Genomic DNA, 25267 nt, shown 5'->3' with positions numbered 1-25267 from the left:
CAGAGGGCCAAGGCTCCTTGAAGTGCAATAAAGAAGCCCCATTCTGGTTTAAATGGCAGCAGACTAGTCAGGTGAGGTCAGCAGGAAGTCCCCATGAAGGGTTGACTTTGTTTTCTTTGTTCACCTGCCAAAAAATGCCTTGTTGTATCCACTGGAACAGCATATTTGGCTTGTGGAAGATTTTCCAAGTTGCACCCCTAAGATTAACAGAAGGCTGGAACTTGGAAGAATGTGATGTCCCAAAAGAAACATGTGTCTGTGAAACCTGGACACTGAGGAAGGCAGATAGGTGAACGATCAATAAGTTTGAACTGCAGTGCTGGACATGTCTGTCAACCAGAATAACAAACCAAGTAGTGCTGGAAGACATCAAACTGGAAATCTCACTGGAGACCGTGATAACACAGCAAAACACAGCTCTCCTACTTTGGTCATATCATGCAAAGCAGATCGCTTGAGAAGGACATCATACTTTAGATTGGTCAATGGCAAAAGAGGAAGTGTCCATGCAAGAGCTTGATGGCTCAACACCATCAAGAAAGGTACTGGACTGAACACAGCAGAAATGAAAGTAGCCATAAGTAACCAGAAGACATGGACAGCACTGATCAACAGAGTGACCGAGAGTTGTAGTTGTCTGAATGGATAGAGTGCCTTCAAGTAGACACCTGGAGGTTTGTGCTCCTGCAATTGGTGAAGAAGGGGCACCCTACTACACTACAACAACAAAGCACTTCTCCCATACAACAGAGGTTGCCACCAGCATTTCAGACTGTATGGTCAAATTGATATGACGACTATCACAACATCCTGGTGTGTCATGACCACTGACTTCCCACTGACTCTGCCTATTTCCCTGGTACCCCCTGCCTCACAGGAACTCTTCATAAGATCGTCACTTCAGTCACAAAACGTTTCAAATGAAGAGGCCTTGATTCTCTTCCAGCATGGTCAGTGGAAATGCCACCAGGGTCTTTGCACACCTTAACTTACTCGTCAGTGATTAAATGTGGCTTTCCCACCAGCGACCCCAATGTTCTTCTGTGTTTTTGACTTGCACGCGTGATCATCCTGTTCTCTCGTTGTGTAATGGATGCCACTTCTCTTTGTCTCAAGCAGCACCAAAGAAGTAAATGCAGATTTTGAAATGTTCAGATTACAGTTCTGATCGACTGCGATGGCTCAGGTTATGTCACTGAACTGGACTTTCAGTGCAGTCCTGTCTTCACGTTGAGACTTCTCCTGCCTTGCTTGTCCACCCAATCTTGTGTCCCGATCTCAATTACATGCAGCCAATTGGCAAACAGGAACATGGATGTGCCAGTGGAATCAAGTTAAGTGTCTGTCATTGACCATCTTCACTAAGGCATGCAAAGCAACACAAAAAATTAAATACTCACGCGTCACGTAGGAATAAGCAGAGGACACGCAGTACATGTCACCCTGAGGGCACACCTCAGCGTGGCTCTCACATGTTGTCCATGAAGTGGCGTAACAGTTGTTGCAAGTCAAAGTGTCTGAAAAACAAGTTGGCATTATGTTTGTATTGGGACACAGTTTGGCAAAAGACATACATTCACGTGTCAGCTCACCTGTCTCCTGCACGTTCTCCTTAAATGTCACCATGTATTAAATGATTAGATAAACATATTTAGGTCATCACACAGTCACTCAAGAATCAATACAAAGCAACCTCCAAGTCATGTCAACTCTAATGGTAAAGTTAATAAAGCGAGGAGAGTCACTTGAAGACATGTGGGATGATCCCATCCTCGGTCGCCATTGCACTCCACAAATGTTACACGTTTTTTTGTTCATAACACCTTCAATTGACGCACATTATTATCATTCTAAACGTGCTTTCCATTAGTTAGATTATCATGTGACCCAGGCTGACCTGCAGGATGGGCTGCTTGTTTCATCCATTTTATGAGTGGGATCTTCAGCAAGAGTTACACTCAGCTAGAGTGAGCCCATCCAGGAAGCCATCTTTGTTACAAATATGCAGCAGCTTTCACATTGTGCATGACCATGAAGTACTTGAACTGGGTTTAAATTAACATCATAAGGCACTTTACACCAAAAATACAAATTGAAAAGCTACAGAAAATAAAAGAAGCAGAAGAGTCTCAAACAAAAATATCATCAAGAAGCAAGAGGAGCTCTAAAAGCCAAGGCACAATATGAAACAACAATGAATGACACAAGGCAGAGAACTTCTGAGTCTAAAGGTAGCAGAGCAGCTCAGCATGGTGCACAGTGGAGGAGTGAGCTGAGAACAACCAACATCATAACGGCGATGAACAAGCTGGAGATGGCAGGCAGACTGTTACCTTGACACACAAAGAGACCTGGGAACAAAGATCTAAGAGACATGGAGCCTCAGAGCAGGACACAAGGAACGGAGTTTAGGGAAGGAAGGGAAGAAGATCTCAGAAGATCTCAGGTGTTCAGGAGGTTTACAAGCTTTGGGGCAAACAGCTTAATAAGACAAAACATGAGCTTTGAAGACAATTGAATTTTAAACACGTAAAACAAACAATTCAAATACATGGTGACAATTTCATCTTTAAATGTGATTGGGCATAGTGGAACAAAAACCAGATAGATAGAGTGAAAGGCACTATATGATAGATAGATAGATAGATAGATAGATAGATAGATAGATAGATAGATAGATAGATAGATAGATAGATAGATAGATAGATAGATAGATAGATAGATAGATAGATAGATAGATAGATAGATAGATAGATAGATAATGTGAAAGGCACTATATGATAGATAGATAGATAGATAGATAGATAGGATAGATAGATAGATAGACAGATAGATAGATAGATAGATAGATAGATAGATAGATAGATAGATAGATAGATAGATAGATAGATAGATAGATAGAAAGATAGATAATGTGAAAGGCAGTATATGATAGATAGATAGATAGATAGATAGATAGATAGATAGATAGATAGATAGATAGATAGATAGATAGATAGATAGATAGATAGATAGATAGATAGATAGATAGATAGATAGATAGATAGATAGATAGATAATGTGAAAGGCAGTATATGATAGAAAGATAGATAGATAGATAGATAGATAGATAGATAGATAGATAGATAGATAGATAGATAGATAGATAGATAGATAGATAGATAGATAGATAGATAGATAGATAGATAATGTGAAAGGCAGTATATGATAGATAGATAGATAGATAGATAGATAGATAGATAGATAGATAGATAGATAGATAGATAGATAGATAGATAGATAGATAGAAAGATAGATAGATAGATAGATAGATAGATAGATAGATAATGTGAAAGGCAGTATATGATAGATAGATAGATAGATAGATAGATAGATAGATAGATAGATAGATAGATAGATAGATAGATAGATAGATAGATAGATAGATAGATAGATAGATAGATAGATAGATAGATAGATTTAAATGCCCACCACTCACCTGGTCGATTGCACAAATTTCCTTGGCAGCACCTGCTGTAAGACATAAAGGGCCAACTGCGGGCGGTCATGGAGTGCGCCGGATCATTGCACACGCTCTGGGAGGTGCATCCCCTGTACACATTTTGTCCGTCATCTGAAACAAAAGCAGACTCCATTGGAAACCAAACCAGCAGTAATCCCACATTAGAAGTTTACGCAGCTTTTACCATACAAGACGGCATTTTGCTGGTTGCACACCAATGTAAAATGACAGAACTGAGCAGAACTGAAGACTCAATAAAAAGGACAAGCGGACATGTGGATACACACACCTGATGTAAAGCAGTTGTCCTCAACGCCAGTGCACAGCACTGTATTCTGGCACGTCCCATCCGTCGTTGCACAGCAGAGCAGCCCGTTTATGGCACCAGTTGCGTTAGCCACGACTGAAAAAAAACAAATTCAACAAAAGCTGAATCTCAGGGTCTGTCTTAAGATTTTATTTTTCCATTTGTAATATGTCACAATGGTTAACCCTCACCAGGTGACCCTACAATGTTACACATCTCTGCCCACAAACATTCATTTACAGAACCAGGAGTGTTTCTTGTTATTGTTTGATGAGTTTTGTTCTCTTTGGACATCTCCAGGGCCTGCTAAGCAGCACCACCATTCCATGGTTTCAAACACCTTGTAGGATTTGTAGTACGGAGGCTGTAGACTTTTCAGGGCCTTTTCTGCTTCCGGCTCACCTGTTTCTGTGTTGCACAGGTCGGTGCTGCAGCACTGGGATGTCCAAATGCTACTTGCAAGTCCATAGTTAGTCGACTCTGTTGTGTTGCATCTGTCCAGCGTAATACAGGACCTCTCGATCTCACTGTTTGTCACTCCCAAGCCTGCCAAATGAATGAAGAAAGGGATGATAGAGTTCTCTCTTAATCATTTATTTTTGTTGTGTTTAACAGTAACGCCATGGAGTGTGCAGTGGAGAACATTCAATCAAATCATCTAAATGAGCTGCAAGTACTCGGGAGTTCTCGTCCGCACACACTCTTTGTCGTGTTACAGTCCTCTGTTTTTCTTTTCTGTTATTTATTTCTGCTTAATAAATAACAGAATAGCTATCGGCTGTATCTTGTACGGCCCACCCCTTTTGTGATCCTCCTTACATCCGTATTGTCTACAGCTCTGCTGTTTCTGGTCACCTGATACAGAAGTCATGTGACATGTTCCATCACTATTTTCCACCTATTTAAAATGACAGCTCCTGGCATCCTAGGCCTGGGACATCTAGTAACTGATTTTTTCATGTTTGCTTTGTTATTTGATGATTCTTTTTGGACATGTTTTGTGACCTTTGCTTTTGACTTTTATTTTCGCTTGACACAGATACCCTGGACTTTCTTGATTCCTGACCAATGTGGTGTTTATTGCCTGAGTGTTCCTCTGTCTCCTTTTCTGGTTTAAACCTTTACAAATTCATTCTTTGACTAGCAAGTTGTTAGTTTTTATTTTGTGTTTTCTCATTTCTTCTACCTTTTGGTTAAAAAGCCCCAGTCCTCCTCAGCCATGCCACTTAACGCCATTATTACCACAGGGCCTTGTTGCCATACCTGGGTTATTACATCAAGTGGGCTTCTTCATCATAGACAGAAGAGTAAAAACCAAAACGAAATGAAATGCCAATGAAGGCAGTGGAATCTTCTTACCAAAGCTGTTGACATTGACAAAAAACCCACAGGCTGAATTTTCAGAATCACATGAAGTTGTCGTGTTTTCACAAACGTCCCACGAAGGTGACGGCTGACACACATAGCAGCTTAAAGTGACATCTAGAAATGAAAAAAGAAACAATAAGCCAGTCTTGATTTGTTATTTCAATTGTGTCAGATAACAAACAAATAAATAAATACATTAAAACAAAGTCCATTGAAAACTGGGGTCAAACCAAGGGACAAAAGACCAAATCTTTGCTGTCATTTTATGTCCACAAGGTGGGGTGCCAGCCCATCAGAGGGCACACTCACATTCACCCACATATCAGCAAGCAAGGCACCTAAAACACATCTTCAATGATGTGGGAATTCAAAAAACCTGCACAGACTCACTCGAAGAGAAAGTGCAAATTCTACAGACTTGAACCCAAACCACACAACCCTTCAGACGCTTCAGCACTAAGCACTGTGCCACCGACAGGCACGCGGGAACGAGAAGGAGGCTTACTGGGTTTATTGCAGACATTTCCTTGGCAGCAGTGAGTCTGTTGGCTCAGAGAGATCTGCAGGTTGGTAGCTGCTGTGACGGGATTGTCACACACACTTTGTGACGCACATCCTGAATATACAGATAATCCGGTATCTAAAACAAAAAAATATGAAAACAGATTTGTACACTAACACTTGTTAACAGCCTTACATTGTGACATGCCAAAAAATGAGTCTGTTATTTTCATTAAATTAAAAATCATAAAATCCAAAACTGTAAAAGAATGAATTAATTTTGGCTTTAGAAAGGTTTCTACATTTTGGCTCCATAATTAGCTTTGCTTTCATTGGATAATTCTCTCTTTTAGAATTCTATTTTTGCCTTTGGATTAACAAATTCTGAATTTTGGACTTACTTAGATTTTTGTTTTTAAGTTTGATAAATCTTTAAAGATTTCATTTTTTGAATGAAATGATTCATGGTGAGAGTTAAAGCCTAACGAAGCTCTCGGCGTGACTGTCCTGTTAATGTCAGGCCTGAAGGAGCTCAGCGTCTTGAACAGACATCTTGACAAAGGAACGGAGATCTTTGACTCCCCCAAAGGCATCAAGAAGGTCTGAGTTGTAGACTAATTTGCATAATTTTCTTAGCATTACGTGTACCTCCAGAAAAACAAGCCAAACAAGAAAAAATGTTATTACTTGTAACAGAAAAGTGAAAATGCCAAAATATCAACCTTAATTCAATAGCCGTGGTCTGCCAAGTGTCCACTGCTGTACTGATGCAGATTTAGCACAAGTCTTTGGAGCCACGTTTTTTGAGACAGTCACCAACACATAGGGACCATATTTCTTATGTTGGTTTTATGCACAAGAGGGTAAAATGTCAGTGCCTGATCTGTGCCAGTGACGCACCCGTTATTTTATTGTAGCCTACCACAGCGCCAGGCTTAATGACTTCCACAGTCCCCTGACACAGACATTGACAGCTGCAGACTGTGAACAGTGCTTGGGGGACTGATGTCTTTCTTGTCCTTCTACTTGGTTGGACAGCAACCCTTAATTCGACCACACATATCAGGGCAGCCCGGTCATATGTATGCATATCCAGGTTATCCAGGTCAGTATCCGGTGGCCAATTCACATCATCCTCATCATCTCTTGACACAACTAATGGTTCAGTTTCACTCTGTTCTAAAACTGGCTTTACAGCTTCTTGTTTACATGCCGTTGTGTGTTTTGTTTAAGGCTCCTCCGCACTCATGAATATCAATGAGTTACCACAGACTGGTAGAACACATAGAAAAATTCATGATTATACTGTAGCATGATATTATTTCACCCAAAGGATGGCAGCAGAAAGCACTGTCCCAGGTGTTATTCGGGCTTAACCATTTTTACATAAAATTCAGAGCCCAAGAGGGGCTTGGGGTTGAATGAGGATGAAGATAGAAATTAATGCAAAGTGCACCTGCGATTGCAACCAGGAAGCAACACTCTGGAGATCACAGGAAAGAGTCATGGGAAACAGAAACGAGCAAAGCCGCCAATGACCCCACTGAGCGAATCAGTTTCTTCTGCATTTCTAGCCTGACTTGGCTTAGCATCATGGGCAATAGATTGGTAAAGATCCAATCTGCTATGGGACAACCAGAGAACATACTGAAACTGCCAGCTAGAAGTTTATGTAAGCAACCAGGAGAAGAGATTAATGTTGGACCAGTAATAAAATGACCAGCTTTTGAACCTCAGTACCGATATAATAATATGGTTCTGAAGCAAATAAGCTTCTTACATGAGCCTTCCTTTTGATAACTGTGGAGTGGGGAGGATTGTTGGGGGTCCCATGAAGTCCCAATCACATTGAAGTGTGTAGTGTGTAGTTTGTTTCTTGTAGTTTACAATATGGATGTTTTTCCAAACCTGTAATAGAGAGCATCAACGGAAGTGAGAACGGAGATTGAGAGGACAGCTGATGCTTACTTCTGGTACTGAAAATCCTAAAATGCTGATACTGTACTGTGAAATGTTTTTTTGTTTTTTGGTACTTTAGTCCCGGTGTACCACACAACCCTAGAAAAGACTTTGCAAAAGGCAAGAAAGGAGCCAAAAGCTGGATATCTAAACAGAGAGATGCCAAAGTAAGAGCAAGAGACAAACATGAGAGTCAAAACGACGGGCAAAAGATCAGAAATCTGGAGATTCTTAGAATGAATTACAAAAGCATTCAGCAAAAAGGTCTGTTTAGGAATCCATCAGCTCCGATAAGGAACTGATCTTTCTGAGTGACTTTTAACCCAAAGACCAATTGGTCAAAGGTCACAACCTCAGAAGACACCCCCATAGAGATGCCCTAACAACAACTAAGGCACAACAAGGTGCCAACCATACCCATTCAATATGGCAGTGATAATGGTTAAAATAAAAATGTATGTCACTTGGTCTCCAAAACACACAATCTCTGTTCTTTTATCGTTCAGATTGAGCAAACTGGGGATATTCCGGTGGCAATTCAGACATTCCAGTATGGGTGTAAGAGAGTTTGTTTTGCTACTGTATATCTGTGTGCCATCTGCGTAGCAATAACAGGAAATCTTATATTTTATATATTTTTAGAACCACATTGATGACTCAATGCTCATAGCATTGAATTAAATTAAGCAGGTTTGAGAATGGATGAAGGGCTTATGAGTGCATGGCTCCCCTCTTTATTTGTGCTCTTATTCTGTTCATTTATTTATTCATTTTGTTGAGAGAACTGGTGCAGATTTGAGCTCCATTATACTCGTTATACATGGCGTTACAAGTGAAACAACCCCAAGTGCAATAAAGAAGCCCCGTCCTGCCAGGTGAGGCTTTCTTTTCTTTCTTTACCTACCAAAAATATGGCAGTGATAATGGTTAAAATAAAAATAAAAGAACAAATGTAAGTTGTAAATTAAAAAAACAAATGGCAGATTCATGACCTGCACTACTGAAAACCCCAAAAACAGTGCAAGAAAAACTGCAAATAAGAAGAGCAATATAACAGTAACTCAAGGAGGCAGGATGAACAGACAAAGTGCACAAGACTCCAGAAAATTCTTTAGGATCAGTGGGGTCAAAAACAGATGACCAACATGACACCTGCTGAGGACACAATGGAGATGGACAGCCGGCATCAGGACTGTGGTCACCTGGAGGAGTCAGCGCTTGGATGGACTGGCGCTGTGCTGCACGTGCACACCGAGAATGATAGGCTCACAGTTAGAAAAGGGGATTGTGGTTTATGTCATTACCTGGTGAGTGGGGCTCACCTGAGGGACCCGTGTGTTCAAATGTGTCCAGCTAGTGTTCTGCCTTGAAGCCACATCCTGCAAGCTCCACAAAATATATTTAAACGTCCTAGTCTTTACCACCATGATGAAATGTAGAGTTTGATTTGACTTTTTCTTGCCCTGAAGTTTCTTTCTCATCCAAAAGATCAGGTAAGCACACGTAAATGACATTCAATAACTTCACAGGTTAATTAATGAAACTAAATGGCATGCACTCACTTCACGATTGTTTGGTTTAAAATGTGATCACCAAAGTTTGAGAAACAGGAAGATGTCAGAAGACACGCTGGTATAAAATGCACTCATAAAATATTGAAAACGTACTTAATAACAGACTAGCGAATGAAAGTAGGGCAGGTTTGACTTCCAACGGGCATACCTGAGATGAAGCAGTGGCCCTGAATGCCGGTGCACATGACCAGCCTCTGGCACAGGCCGTTCAATCCTGCGCAGCAGACTAAGCCATTGGGGTCGCTGGAAACGCTAACTGTGGGGACAAAAAGAAAACGAGTGACCATATCATCCAGATCTTTTATCACAGGCGCATTCTGAATATGACATCCTGTCCAATGGCTTTAACTCTCAAAAAAGTGTAGAAACACATGGAGTCCACATGGAATTCTTTCAAGTTAACAATCCAAAGGTCGCCTTCAGGTTTATGTCTATGTAAGGAATTTACAAAATCCTTTCATCCATCTAGCGGATGTTCCAATCTGACTTTTCAATCGTAAGGTTATAAAGAGGCAGAGTTTAAAATGGCAACCTCAGGCACAAGACCAGGAGCAAACCCTGGGCACACTGGCCCTCAAACACACACCCACACTGATACTCGACCAGTAAGTCTAACTGGTAGAGAAGTGGAGATCTTGGAGAACAAGAGCAAATAGATACAGTGAGCATGCAGGCTGGCATCGATGCCCAACCTCACCATGACTCACTATGTCAACCCTACAGGTACAAAATATTAAAGCTTTAATAACAATAGAATAAAAATGAATAAGGAAAATTACCGTTTTCAGCATTACACAGGTCTGAGCTGCAGCACTGAGAAATCCAGGTTGTGCTTCCATATCCGTAGTTCAGTGAGACGCTCACATTGCAGCTCTCCGGAACGGCACACTGTCTTTGGAAAATGTTGAATGAATTCACATCTAAAGAATTAAACAAGAACATAAACCTCACACATAAAATACAGACATACGCAGCACGTAAAGCCATACCCTGTTACTGTACAAAATCCAAAAGAGGGAGTGTGAACAGGAAAGAGACATAAATAAATAAATAAATAAATAAATAAATAAATAAACCTAATCATTTATAAGAAAAAAAGAGCATCATCATTAAAAGGGATCTATGAGGGAAGCTACCAACAAATTAGCCATCAGACCAAACAAATATACCAGCACACCAAAACACGCAAAGAACTCACAAGGCTTTCCTGTGACCCCCCAGTGAAACACCTTATCTGGCTTGAGTGGCCAGTCCTCTGTCACTGACTTGATGTCCTCATCCTCATCATCATCATCATACAGAGTGACATGTGCAGCGTGGACATTTGTGAAACAGAAGCGAGACTGATGGCTGACAGCCTCATCCATACCATATCCTGATGTATGGCCCTGAACATCAATGTGATACCGACTGGCTATGTGGGCTTTGTGTGGCCAATAATCGTTGATCACTTCATCTTCAACATTAATACAAACTGGGTGTCTGATCTTGCCAGCATTGGCTAGGATGTTGAATGCTTTGTTGTTTGGTTCATCACCAGTTATGAAATTCCCTGTTTATGCTTCCCAAATTGTTCTTAGCCTGAACTCATCAGCCTGACATTCTCGTGAGAACATTCCATGTGGTGTTGTTTCACTTCAGATGTCACCTAACATGCGTGGACCTCACTGATTTAACTGTTCATGAGTAACTGACTCAACTGGCTCACACATAACCACTATAGCGCCTGTTCTCTCATACACTGTCACTGTCTCCATTACCATTCACTGCACACTGATAACCTTTTCTTCCACCTTTAGAATCAAACGCCAACCAGACTTTGGGTCATCTTCAAAGACCATGCTGCCATGACAGAATTCTGCAGGTCATTTCTTGGCTGTAGCAGGCCGTGATTCAAGTTAACTCAGTGAAACTATAATGGTGTATTATCTGTCCTCAATGTTAATAATAATAATAATTCTTTGCATTTATATAGCGCTTTTCTCACTACTCAAAGCGCTCAGCAATTGCAGGTTAAGGGCCTTGCTGAAGGGCCCAACAGAGCAGAGTCTCCTTTGGCATTTACGGGATTCGAACCGGCAACCTTCCGATTGTCAGTGCAGATCCCTAGCCTCAGAGCCACCACTCCGCCTTATATGATATGATACTTGATTTTGTGTTTTTTGGTATCCATGCTGCCTGGGATCTGAAGCAAATATGATAACATTGTAAGCCACAAATGTTGCAGAACTGGGATTTACAAATTTTGGGATGAAGAAGTTGTTGTGGAGGACTGTTGAGGTTTTAATGTTCCCAGCTAAATAACAATAATATGCACATCAGGGTGTATCGGCGCTCACCTGAGCTAAAAACCGTTGAGCAAGTCGCATTTGGAGAACTGCAGGGAGCAGACACACTTTCACAGGAGTCCCAGGAAGTGGGCGAGTAGCACTGGTGACAAGTCAAACTGGAATCTGAAAGTAAAATGAATGAGCACATTTTCATCTGAAGTCTGTATTCACAACGTTTAACTCTTTTATTGTCTTGCATTTCTTCAATTCGGACAGTAATATGACATTGTTTTGATTAGAGCAAAAGCAAAAACTGGGGAGTTATTCAAATTTGTGAGCCATCAAATCATTTAATTACTATACTTTTACCGTCACAAAAAAAGCCTTAAGCATATTGGTGACTTAACAAATTATTATTTGCTAGCCGTTACCCCACAAAGGCAGGCAATTAAGTACATTTAAAAATATGTATTTATATCGCTTTCCCTTCTTGCACCTTCAGAGCCTGTCCTAGGTATCCTCGTGCGTCTCCAGAGCCGGCGCTCCCTCTATCAAGCACAATCCCGTAAAGGATACGTTTGACATTTTTTAAGTCTAAGTAATTTCTTCACAAACATACTGTACTATACTGGATATGCATTTGTAATACAAAATTGTGCTCTAAAGTTAATCGCTTTCTCTAAATTTTAAATTCATTGGGGGCTGGGTGGTCTCATGGCCTCAGTACCCCTGCAGATTTTGTTTGGTTTTTTTCTCCAGCCCACTGGGGTGTTTTTTGTTTTTTGTTTTTTCTGTCCTCCTGACCATCAGATCTTACTTTATTCTTTGTTAATTAGTATTGCCTAATCTTATTTTGATATTTTTCTTGTTTCTCTTTTCATCTTGTAAAGCAGTTTGAGCTTCATCATGTGCATGAAATCGTGCTCTAGAAATAAGTGTTGTTGTTGTTAAAAACATCTTTACATTGCAGCCAATGGAGAAAGGAGGAAAAGCTTCAAAACAAACTGAACGTGTCCATTATTGTCAGTTATTGATCTGTGTACTGTAATTACTTCCACTTTTTAAAATTGTTTATACACTTCATTTTAGAGTAATAAAACACTAATGTTATGAGATTTGGCCATTTTTAAACAAGTCCAGCCGTGTACGATAGCTCACCACTTGTAGTCTTCTGCTAACCTTTCACCCCGATAGGTACGGTTTCCTCTCAAAAGACCAAATTTCCATGCCATGTGGTTGGTTTGGTTTTGATTTACTTCCATATTTATGTGAGATTCTTAAACTTAACCTTACCACAAGAATAACAGTACCCGGAATATGTGATAAATTCCTTTGTTGTCACAAACACACGTCAGAAACATGGCTAGCGTAGATCAATACTCGACAACTGTCTTGGCTAAAAAAATGGACATATTTCATACATTTTTAAGCTTTTCCTCTGTTCCCATACTTGCCATTGTAAAGTGCCAGAGCAGGCAATTTTTTTTAATTTATTGAAAGCACCTACTGTAACTTCAGTACACAACTTTGTTTGACAGATGCACACATAGCATGCTTGTGAAGAAACAAATTTGACTTGAAAAATACCAGGCTTATTTTTAATACCTTCTTTCCCAGACTCTATGATTTTGAGGTGCCTTGGTCGCCACCTGTCCACTTTTATAATTTCCTTCTTTGAAGATGACTCTCAGCATGCATCCTATAGCTTTACAGCCTCCTTGTGTCTTTCACACTTCCACTTTCAATCACATCACCAAAACCAAACTGACCAATTACATTAAAGCTAAACTGACCCACCAGATTGCTCGAAGGAACAGCACACTCACAGTCCTTAGCATTTTATTATATAGTAAATTTATAATAAGAATAAGAAAGTCCATCTTTTTATTCTAACTCTAAAAGAGGACCAAATCACTCCTTCAATCATTTCCAAAAGTGGAGCAGATCCATTTTAATTGTGTAGTGTGTGTCGGCCATGTTGTTGTGGTGTGCCAAATCTGCAGGTTTTGGTCTATATTTTCATTATATTTTGCTCAAGACAAAACAGCAGATGAACTTAAATACAGGTCACTAGCATGGGCAGTTAACATCAAAGGCAATCTGTTTTCCTGAATGTACCAATATCAGTACCATCTGTTTGAACTGATCAGGAATTCAGGAGACACCTCAAGCTGTACTGATGATTTTATCACCTGAAAAGGGAAAGTCACCAGGACCAAACTGATTTAGAGCTTGGGAAAGGAAGACATGCTATGGTTCAAGTTGTACCCGATTACTTTACAATCTGTGACCAGAAGGAGATGCCATAGGACTGGAAATTACAGCTTGAGACAGGAGATTGTTAAAACATAAGAAATTTTATCGCTTGAAACAACGGCCGTACTCAAACTGGTGAACGGGTTTGAGCATATTCATTCATCATATTGACAGCCAGCCAGTCAGGTATACTGTATGTAGCAATCACATCTTGAAAAACCCCGGGGAAAACTTTTATAATAAATAAGACTCGTCTGCAGAGCAACATCAGAAGAGGGCGCCATCAACGTGCTTTGATTGTCAGAAAAGCATCTCATGAACAACTTCATGTGCGAGACCCTAGGACTACTATATATATCTAAACTTTACTATCAATCTTATTTTCTATTATTCTTTGTTCTCTTTGGTATTATTATTCATGTAATAAATACCATGCTACTTTTTAACATTCTATGCTTTGTCTTCATGTCTAGAGTGATTGAAGTAATAAGGTAGATTTTTTTGAGCACCTGGTGTATCCAGAGGTTTGCCGTACGCTCCATGCTGTGAGGTTTATTAAAGCTGAGGGTGTGAGCTTCACCCAATAGTAGGGAACAGGACGTCAAGTAAGGCATTCCTTGTTGATAAATGGCCTATAGCCAAGGATGTGGGGCCTTTGTATGTTTGAATACATTCGTAGAGACTAAAGTAATATTTATGTCTAAGATATCTTTAAAACATTGTATGTTGTTCATGCTGACAATAAGTAAGTCTCTTGAAGTGCTGAGAGAGTGACAGGCTGTGTTATTCCTAAGGCACTTGTGTGGTTTAAAGTGCCAAAGGTTAAACAGCCGTGTGTGTGTTATTCATAAAGTCTGTGTGTATGTGTGTTAATCTTAAGGTGCGACAGTAGACAGACCTGATGAGTACACTTACCCCTAGGTAAAGGGTAAGTAGAGGAAAATACCGCGATAACACACGTCAAGCATGAATGCCATTGAGTAGGTTAGTTACTGGCTCTATAAACAGAGTTGATGCCTACTGTTGGTTGCATTGTTGCAGAAAGATCCTTGGCAGCAGCTGATATTTGATATTGTGGGGAATCCAAAGTAGTCTGCAATCATCTGCACATTGTCACAGGTACTTTGTGAGGCACAACCTTGGACCAGTCCAAGACCACTAACTAAACAAGAAAAGAAAAAAAGAGAAATGAACAGCAGAGTAAAAGGGGCAAATAACGTGTGTGTAACACAATGGGCAACAATTACAATCATCAGTGCAATAAAATAAATCAACAATGGGAAAGACACACACAGAAAGTCCCAGAGTGAACTGCATCAATCCTAGACATGTTAAACAGAAGATTCCTGCCAAGAGCCTGCCCGCAGGTCACATACTGCAGTAGCTAAACAAGACACATTTCTGGATGGAAGGCTGAATCCATGCTTTTTTGAATATATTCCCAATGATCGAGATGTCCTGCTATATTGACGCTTGACTTACTTCCAAGGGTGAAGCAGCGGTCTTCAATGCCGGCACACTGCACTACTTGATCCACGTTGTTTGTTGCAGAATAGCACTGCAGGGTATTTGGAGAAGGTGTGATGACTGTAATGAAGAAAATGGAAAGTTTAAGAAATAAGACAAAGGTGCGATGATAGGATCTTGGATATTTATTGGTGAAGCAACAGCCTTTGTCCTTTTTACTTCAAATGTCTGATTAGAAAATGTAACATTTAATGATAAAAGGAAAACTAAGGAATTTGAATTAAAAAAGCCTTTGAAGGACTTATTTCAGACCTGCTCTTAGACCACATAACAATGTGCCACCACACCATACTGTTATTAAATCCTCTTAATCCAGTTCATGGTCGCAAAAGGCAGGTGCTTATAATGGGAGCACTGGGCACAAGGCACACACCAACTCTACACTGGAATGTAAGCACAACTCAAGAAAATGAACGATGAGGAAGTCAATCACTGAATGAAAGTCCAGAGTTGGAGATCCTAGGCAGTCTGATGCCAACTTCAGCTCCTCCTGTGACAGAGGAGATGTGTTGTGTGACCAACAGCCAGTTTTTCATATTAGAACATTAAAAACATTTTTAACGGGAATGAGAAATTTAGCCCAACAAAGCTTACCAATTTTATCTGTCTAATGTCTTCAAAACAAAATCAAGTTGAGTTTTAAATGTCCCTAGAGGCCTACTGTCCAGCATATTACTTGTCAACTGGTTCCATTTAAACATTATTATTGAGTCCAAGACATTTACTCTGGAGAGGACAGTCCATGTTCACTGTACAAGGTGGAAACAACATGGAAACAACAGTTAAACGGCTGTCAGCAATTCAGTTCAACTGGGTCTGTTTCTGATGATCTGAAGTAGTGAAGACCCCAGCCATGGAGGCGAAGTGTTCTTCATTTTATGCATGAGGATTAGGATTTAAACCTGACAAGTGGACTGTAAAATGTGCACCAAGCACAGCAGGAAACACAACAGAACAGATCTTGAGGTTAGGGTGCTGGCATGTGCGGACTTTGATGACTGGCATTTCAAAAAGATCTTGCAATGCCAGACTAGAAATGGCAGGTCCAAAGATCAGAAGATGAAAGAGACAACAAGGTCAGAAGCAGACTGGGTCAATTCTGAGATCAGAATAAACTAAAATCATCAAAATCAGAAACAAATGCAGGAATCCTGAGTAACAGTGGTGGTGTGCCACCATCTTAAAGCACAGCAGCAGGAATCAGCACAATGAAACGTTCAGCGTTAATGTAGAGTGCTCTTCACAGAGTGCAGGCGCAGAACACAGTGGTTACTAAATACAGAGTGAGCACGCATAAAGATACAAAGAAAAAAGCGGAAAACTGAGCAACATAAGAGAAGCCCAGCATCATCTCTCCATGAATTAATTCTTGAACTACGGCCAGTCGACAACACAGAATATCAGAATTATAAAAGACAAAGTCAAAGATAAAGTCAGACACGGTGACAGACCTGGAGACCTCGGCCTACTATCCTCCTGCCCCCTTCTGTAGTAGAGCAGACAGGATGACGTCACGAATCATATACAGTCACCTGGTAGTAATGGTGCCATCTCCAACAACACAACCATATGGCAAAGGGAAACACAACAACAAAATGGTGACATTAGCAATATTATTTTATAACAAGAATAAAACGAAAATCCCACAGAAACGGTCATGCATGGAGCAAAATCTTAAAATGATGACAGCTCTCGTAGGTGTTAGTGACCTTAGCAAAGCCACCTTTACTGATGATGAGCTGCTTATCATCATCTTATCATTTTAGGACAAAATGAAGACATCAGTCCCATATCATGAAGGATCTGCAGCAGCATCAGGCAGGGATGTTTGCTTACAGCAACTTTCTGGAATCATCTTTTTCTGCTCATGAACAACACATTTAGGGCAGAGTGTGACAAGAGTGTGACAGAGGACTGTTCAGCCCAGTGTTTGTGCGGCTGAGGCAGTCACTCTCACAATCACACTGTAGATCGTCAGTTGAGAATTCTGGACTGCTTCTGTAAGGCCAGTGAAGATTCTAGTCACTCCATTAGCCTGAAGAAGACAAGTGTGACAGGATGGCCTCCATTTAGTGTTTATTTATAACTACAAGCTGGATGATGTTCACCAGTTCAACTATCTGGTTTGTCGATCAGCAATAATCTCTCCCTGGACAAAGTGCCTATGAAAAGCAGCCTGCCTCTTACCTCGTCCTACCACAAGTGTGTGGGAAAACAGACTTACAAGTTATTTGCATGCTTTCACTCACATCGTCTTCCCTATTTCCAGGTAAGACTGAGTTTCCAACACTGAGGTCCTCTTAACTGTTGGTATTTCACGTCTGAGCACCTTCTAAAGGAAAGGTTACCTGTAATGGCTCAGGCATGTTTGACACAAGCAAGACTGTGTGTTTGCAAATGTTATTCATCTGGAGAACTTGGCTCCAAAGGCACTTTAGGGATAGTAAATGATATGAGCATCAATGTCTGGGAGGAAGTAGCCAGCAGCTGCACCCGATGGAATCCTATCTGTATAACCACCTTCAATACCCTCAAAACCATTCGGCACAGTAGCACTATGACTGACATGGAAGACATCTCCCCCATACTGGTCTATACAGCCACGGATGATTCTGCATTAACCAACACCACCAGGGCACACATCTATAGTCCGTTATAGATAGATAGATACTTTATTAATCCCAATGTTATGGCAAAAGCCATTCTTCTACCACTATACAGTCTGTCAATCCCTAAATTTATAATCCTAATTTAATAACTTGTGTTGTTAAGTACCAATGAAATCAACCACATCTGGTGGAGTGGGACTTGAGTCGTATTAGTGACGTCTCTCGTTTAGTGCTGATGACAAACTGATAGATCATTGGATTGGACTCATATGTCTGTCACAAGTTTATGAAGCCTATCACACTTTCTTTCAAGAATATGTTAGTGGCAGTGCCGGGGTGCCAAGTACCTTCTCCATTACCTTCTGTGCTGTTGGAGTTGCACAAATTTGACTGACAGCACTCCGTATGTGAAATGGCACTCAGTTCTCCAGTGTTGAAGGACATGGAAACATTGCAGATGGCTGGATTGACACACGATCTGATATACTGAGTTTGATTTAAGGAATCTGAAGGAGATAAAAGCAATACAATAAGACAGGAATCACTGCACCTCACATACACTTGTGAAGAGAATAAAGTAAAAAAGAGTAAAGACAAAACAAGTTCAGGGACTTCATGGGGCTCCACAGCTCTCATTGGTGAGTTCACTGCATTCTGTAAGAGATCCTGGACTGCACACCAGACCCATCAGTGAACTTCTAACAGTGTGACCCGCAGGGGGCAGCACTGCCACTGCACCTGGACCACCATTATGCCATGTTTAAATCTCACAGGGCAGACTTTTCTTCTTGGTGGCCTGGTTCCACAATAATCAGGCAATGCTGGAGGAGACGACTGAAAGCTGAAGTCCTGAGGCTTAATGTGCAGTCAAAGACAAAAACTTCATACAAGCTGTTCACATTGGACAACACAAAATCAGTTCTGAGGGTCACTCTTAGTAGTTTTATATAAAAATGAATCTTTAACCGTTTCGTTCTGCTTACTCCGTATAGTTTGGATTGATGAAACTCCACACTGCATTGCTGGTGATGAACATGAGGACAGCTGCTGGATGTCACACGAGCTTGATTCATTGAGATTAGAGCACTGGTAACAGGTCAGGACAGGTGACGGGTCTGAAAACAAGAAGTGCGGATTATTCAAGCCATCCTTGTGGATATGAGACAGATTAGGTAAAATGGCTCTACGTTAAGAAATGAGGGAAGGATCAGCTCTAAATAAACAACTAAAACATCCAACTGTGCAATCCTGTCCTGCCTTGAAACAAAGTAACGACCTTCAAATGAACATCCGTTCACCCATCCATCCACTCTTAAATCTGTTTAATGTAACTTTAGGCTTGTGGATAAGGTGCAAGGAAACAGCCACATGGGAAATGCTAGTCCAAGACAGGAGACCCAGACATCCTCACAGTAACGCTCACTCAGTCGACGGCCATTAATCAGCTTACACTGAGGGCCTTTAGACTGCAGAAGGAAAATCAAATTGGACAAGCATGGCAACACACCGAGTAGATCAGGAGACTCTTGATGTAGCCATTATGCCGGCTTCCATTTCATTCCAACTGCAGAGGGGGCGCTTTTCTACACTACTGTTCAACGTAAAGTTCATTATTGAAATTCTAAAAGGAGAAATTTACTGACTCAGGTCAAGCCGTTCAAAGAGGGCAGGATACCGCCGACCATCTCACACTCCAGAACAGGTAAACAGGTAGGATTCTCCATTTGCATAGCCAAGCTAGAGCCACCTAAATACGCAATAAACAGTAAGACTTTAATTCCAATCAGTTTTCTAGCTCAGGCACTGCACTGAGAAAAGACATTGTTATATGGAATCATCTTTATCTTCTTCTTCTTCTTTGGCCCTCTTTGTACTTTGACGTCCTTCTTGTCTTTATCAAAAATCTTTCGTAATCCTGCTCTGATGGCCATTTTTCTCAAACCTTTTTGGATCCATTGATGTGGTTTGGGCAGCCACTGCTGCCTTGTGTTTCTGTACGCAAGTCCTTGTCCACCGTAATCCACTTAGAATTGTTAAATACTGAAAGCTGGCCCTCATCTTTCTAACTCAATTCATTGCGATTATGGTGTCCATTTTAAAGACTGCAATGACAGCTTCCTTTGACTTGAGATGCTTTGTCGCCCTGAACTGCACAGCCATTCTTCATGCTGGTAGCAATTCATCCAAAATAAAGTGGGATTTGCAGGTGTCAACTCACTTGGTTTATTGCAGAGATTTCCTTGACAGCAAACAGAAGAAGTACAGTAAGCTTCTGATATGCAGCCACTAATCATGTTTGCACCATCTGTACATGGAAAGAAAAAGAAAAAGAAATGGTCAACATTTTGTGAAAACAGATAAAGTGGTGAATGATGGGAAATGCAGACACGTACTGGCCTGCTTAAACATCTGAAATGAATAACTACAAGACCACCCCATTCAGCTGATATGGCCAAGCCAGGGTCCCCCCATCTTATGTTTAAATTTTCTTTTTTGGCTTCTTTGTTCACCATTCATTATTGTTCATTGTTTTCCATCATTATTTATAATATTGTTCTGTTCATTTATTCTTGGTTTAATTATGTTTATTCAGTTCAATTTGTTCTCTTTAGTCATTATATAGAAGAAGCAAAGGCGGCACTGAAACGAATGAAGAATGGAAAGGCAACCGGACAAGATGAAACACCAGCAGTAGTGTGGAAGAGTTTAGGAGATGAGGCAGTAGATGTGTTGTGGGATCTGATGGAGAAGATCTATGAAGAGGAGAGAATACTAGAGGAATAGAGGACCAGTGTAATTGTATCCATTTATATGGAGTTGGGTGACATTCAGGATTGTGGAAACTACAGACGGATAAAGCTGAGGTCACACACGATGAAAATATGGAGAAAGATTATAGAGAGAAAGCTTAGGAAAGAGACCACCATAGGGGAGGTGCGGTTTGGTTTTATGCCATTGTGGCTGAGTTAGTTTATTATGTTGTGAACATTTTGTTGTGAACATCTTCTGTTTTCTATATTGTGTATTTGGTTTAATGTGAATGTAATCATTGTATCTCTTGTATATAGTTCCTGTTTGTCTGTTGTAGCGGGGGGGGGGGGGGGGGGGGCTTTAATTAATGTAACACCCATAGGACGCACATGTAGCGTACAGCAGACACCTGGCAAAAGCTGGATGACGCTTTTACAGGTAAGGCGCTTCTCAATACTCTCCATCTCTCGTATAAGCTGACAAGTTTTAAATGAGTGTTTTCTGTCTGAAACTGAATGGAAACATCACGCCATGTGGTTGTTGATGTGTTTCGAGTTTCTGTTGTCACTTTTGGTCAGCAGAAATGGATTTTAAAAGTGTTTGGTTTAACGGAGATCCAGCCTCATTAGTATATTGTTTGTCTTGCTACAGGAGACAGAGAGCGCCTGACGCTGCGTGTGCCGACTGTGACCCTTACTGCTTGTCTTGTAGGTAGGTTGCAACGTTAATTATTGTCCTTCATTGTTATTGTTTATATGCATTTCTTAAATTTGTATTTATTGTATTTATGTATATATGTTAAAAAGAAGAAAAAAGCTGGATGACGCTTTTGCAGGAGATAGAGAGTGCCCGACGCTGCATGTGCTGACTATGCCCTTTACTGCTTGTCTTGTAGAATAAACGTCAGAATCCAGATATTGGTGTGTCTGTCTTCTTCCAAATCACCAGCAACCATTCTAAAGCTGCTACACCATGAAGAGAAACAAGTGATGCTGTGTTTGTATTGAGTCAACTCATAAAGAAGCATTGAGAAAAACAGAAAGGTTTCCACATGGTGTTTATTGAATGGGGAAGCCTTATGATAGAGCACCACGTCAAGAGGTCTAGAGGTGCATGAGAGAGAAAGTAAGACCAGAGGATTGAGGATTGTCCAGGATATGTATGATGGAGTGAGTATTCAGGTTGAAAGCAGTGTTGGGGAAACAGACAAGAGCCCAGTTCGAGTAGGTCTGCACCAGGGATCTTCTTGAAGTCCTTATCTCTTAGATCTGGTTATAGAAGTGTTGAGTCATGGGATATAAGAACAATCCCCCTGTGCAAGCTTTGTGTCAAGGACATTGTGATGTATAACACCAGAAAGGAGGAAGTGAAAAGGGAGTTGGAAGAATGGAGAAGGGCTTTGGAAGATAGAGGGAAAAGAAGAGAACGGAATATGTGAGGTTTACTGATGATCAGGGTTCAAAAGTTAGCCTGCAGGGAGAACTATTGAAAAGAGTGGAGAAGTTTAAATATCTAGGATCAGTGATAGCCCAGGATGGAGAAGTAGATGCCGAGATAACCACAGAATGTGAATGGAACAATTGGGAGAAGGTAACTGGATTGTTGTGTGAAAGGTGAAGGTTGAAGATAGTGGTTTTAAGACACTAGTGAGACCAGCAATGATGTATAAAGCTGAGACGTGGGCAGTAAAGGCAGCGAAGGAGAAGTTAGATGTGGCAGAATTGAGAAGGTTGACATGGATGTGGGGAGTTACAAAAAAGTACAGAATAATAAATTAGACAATGAGAGGTACAACAAAAGTGGGACAGACATCTAAGAAAGTAAAGGAAAGTAGGTTGAAGTGGTATGGACATGTGATGAGGAGAGACAATGAAGATGTGGGTAAAAGAATAATGGGAATGGAAGTCCAGGGTAAGAGAAAGCAAAGCAGGCCAAAGCATAGGTGGATGAGTAAAGAAAAAGAAAATCTGAAGGAAAAGAGTAAACCAATATGTATCTGCAACAAAAATGATCAGAAGGACTTGAAGTTGTGCATACCACATTAACTGACCCCAGGAGTCCACCCCCTAATGGGATACAATGGGTATTTTGAGGTTGCTGATATCCAGGATGATCATATTTTTGATATTTAGATCTTTCCCGGTGGCCCTAGCCCAATAGGAGCCACTCCCTAACGTTTTAAAATGACAAATTTCAGACCTAAGCATGTGGGGTATCCTTTTAGACCATTCCAAAGTCAGTGTTTATGAATGTTATTTTTGATCCTTCACTAGTTTTCTACTGGCCACTGGGTGAAAGATTTCTATTACAATGGAGAATATTGAGGTTTTAAACATTTACATTGAAGCACACATTTTAATATTCCTGTTTATTGTGTACAGTACTTCTGCCTCATGAAGTAAATCATTAAGTTTCTTCTGAATACCCTCATTTGGGGCTTTTTTGAGCTTAAAAGCTTTATCTCCATTTTGAGGCCCAGTCGGGCTTTAAACCTCCCATTTTCCTGGGAGTCAGGCTCGCCTTGGGGTAAGACCTATTTTGTGGATCATTTTTGAAGGCCTCAATCTTCTCTGGGTTGTGGAGCCTTCATAACACTTGGAGGGCTTCAGGTTTTCTGTCTTAATTTGCTTCTACAGAACCTCATGAGAGCTCCAGCCTACCTGTGACCTCACCCTCTTTGGGTTCTCTGTTAAAATTGTCAGGTTTGTCTCCTGCTCATGGCTTTCCAAAAGGACTGTCAATTTCAATAAAGAGAAACTTTGCTCCCATAGACGTAAACCATCACTATTTTGTCCTACATGGCTATTCCTTACATCGTTCTCACTTTCAACATTTACAAAAAACAACAAATCCACCCCTGACGTTAGCTCTGTAAATTTTGTTTGAAACTTTCACATGGATAGTAGAAAAGTTTAAGAAGCAAAGTGGAGACCCTTAAATGGCTTCACTGTTAACCCTTCAGTTACTGAAGTGTGCACCTCAGCCCTGCATGCTCTTATTGACACAGGCAGCCATCTCATGTGTCCTCCTGACATGGAGGCTCAGAGGATGATCATCACTGTCAGCTACAGTATGACCTTTATGACTCTGTAAAACATCCCAGCACTGTTTTGTAGGGACCAGCATGGCCACATTCTGAGATGTGTGTGTCGTCTCCACTCCAGACTGCCTCATCCTCATCCTTTATATACTGTAGACATTGACCTCAGAGGTACAGTTGCCAGTGGTCACATCAAATCAACCAGTGTCCATAAGCCGCTGGCATGCTGTGAACACATACTCTTGAGGGGCACGCAAGGCACACTTTTTGGAAGGACAATTTCTCATTGGTACAAGGAAATGGAAAACGGCAAGATGAGACAAGCAGGACAAAGATCAGAGTGATGAGTATAAGAATGGGATGGACAGAGCTGGCATTTGTAAGAACCAAAATACGGCAGCAAGTAAAGATATAGTAAGATGAAGTGTCATGGAGAGCTGAGGGATGAGCACAAGATGTATAATGGGTTTACAGGTACAGTATGCTGCTTAAAGACACGATACACGTAGAGAGTTTTAGAATAAAGTCACAAGGAAAAGGGTCATACAATACGCAAAGCAGTAGTTCTGGAATCCTGTGCAGTTCACAGTATCTTGACATGTCCCATCATTTCCTATACAGCATGTTAAGCCATTTGGGCTATCCAGTGAGAAGTAAGCTAAATATTAAAGAAAAACAGATAAATACAATTAACACTGAGAAATACACAGGCAATAAAAGCAGTTTTAAGAATCTTATAACATGCTGAGACCTTTTTAATCCAGTAGGGGAACTGAACTAACCGAGTTCTTGAATTTGCCTGGAACACTACTGTAGGACTGACTGGTGTTACCATTTTGTTTTGCTTTGACACACAAGTTCTTTCATAAAGAAGTTGCTGCCAGAACCTTTTTCATTGAGATGTTTTGCTCACAGAGTTGACCTTCTCTGTAATGCACTTCACAGGCGTCTCCATGATGTACCATTTAAACACTTGGTCAGTGAACAAAGAGCCAAGACTCAATGACTGGCAAGCTTGATGGACAAAATGTTGCATCAGTTCTCAGCCCAAAAGTTGGGGTTATGGGCACCCAGTAAACCAATGGCAAAATATCAATAAAGGAAATAAGGCAATAAAGGAAAAAGCGATCTAACAAATGGAGAGAAAAACACACTGAACATCCTTCCAAGGGGCTGGGCTGGATTAACCATTAAGCAAAATAAGTCTATGCCTAGGGCATCAGGGGAAATTATCCATTGCCAGATTTACCATGGACCATGTGGTGCAAAACTGCAAATGGTGCAGCTGAACCAGGTTCCATAAAAAGGAGCTCCCATGTTAAATGATAAAATGACATGCATATATATATATATATATATACAATAATACAAATGATAATACAAATAATAATAAAATGGTAATAATAGAGGTTAATGGTATGTATTAATCTTGGGAATACAACAAAATTAGAATCTGAGGGAGCTCCAAACATTTTTAAGTGCTTGGGGCTTCTAAAGGTCTTAATCTGGCCCTGCCAAAGGGATCTGAAGAACGCTGACCTAGAAGGACAAAGCATCACTTACGCCGGAGTCAACAACAACTAAAACCATAAGTACACCAACT

General features: G+C 40.7%; 1 protein-coding gene across 1 annotated transcript in view; it reads right to left on the bottom strand.

Annotated features, from left to right (window-relative positions):
• Positions 1-21088, bottom strand: part of LOC114669449 (uncharacterized) — a 115636-nt gene extending 94548 nt beyond the window's left edge. The window contains exons 1-15 of the mRNA XM_051924011.1: positions 21025-21088; positions 20092-20178; positions 18857-18988; positions 18233-18379; positions 15220-15324; positions 14759-14899; positions 11551-11664; positions 9991-10131; positions 9360-9467; positions 5683-5817; positions 5169-5291; positions 4212-4355; positions 3792-3905; positions 3479-3613; positions 1401-1517 (exon numbers count right to left, since the gene is read on the bottom strand). Of these exons, the coding sequence (XP_051779971.1) occupies positions 1401-1517; positions 3479-3613; positions 3792-3905; positions 4212-4355; positions 5169-5291; positions 5683-5817; positions 9360-9467; positions 9991-10131; positions 11551-11664; positions 14759-14899; positions 15220-15324; positions 18233-18379; positions 18857-18988; positions 20092-20178; positions 21025-21088 (1807 nt within the window). The remainder of the gene's footprint in view (positions 1-1400; positions 1518-3478; positions 3614-3791; positions 3906-4211; positions 4356-5168; positions 5292-5682; positions 5818-9359; positions 9468-9990; positions 10132-11550; positions 11665-14758; positions 14900-15219; positions 15325-18232; positions 18380-18856; positions 18989-20091; positions 20179-21024) is intronic.
• Between the last annotated feature and the right edge of the window lie 4179 nt (positions 21089-25267).

This window comes from Erpetoichthys calabaricus, chromosome 2 (genome assembly GCF_900747795.2).
Source record: "Erpetoichthys calabaricus chromosome 2, fErpCal1.3, whole genome shotgun sequence".
Lineage (NCBI taxonomy): Eukaryota > Metazoa > Chordata > Cladistia > Polypteriformes > Polypteridae > Erpetoichthys > Erpetoichthys calabaricus.
Note: the sequence above shows the minus strand (reverse complement) of the source record. Positions and strands in the feature narration are given on the sequence as shown.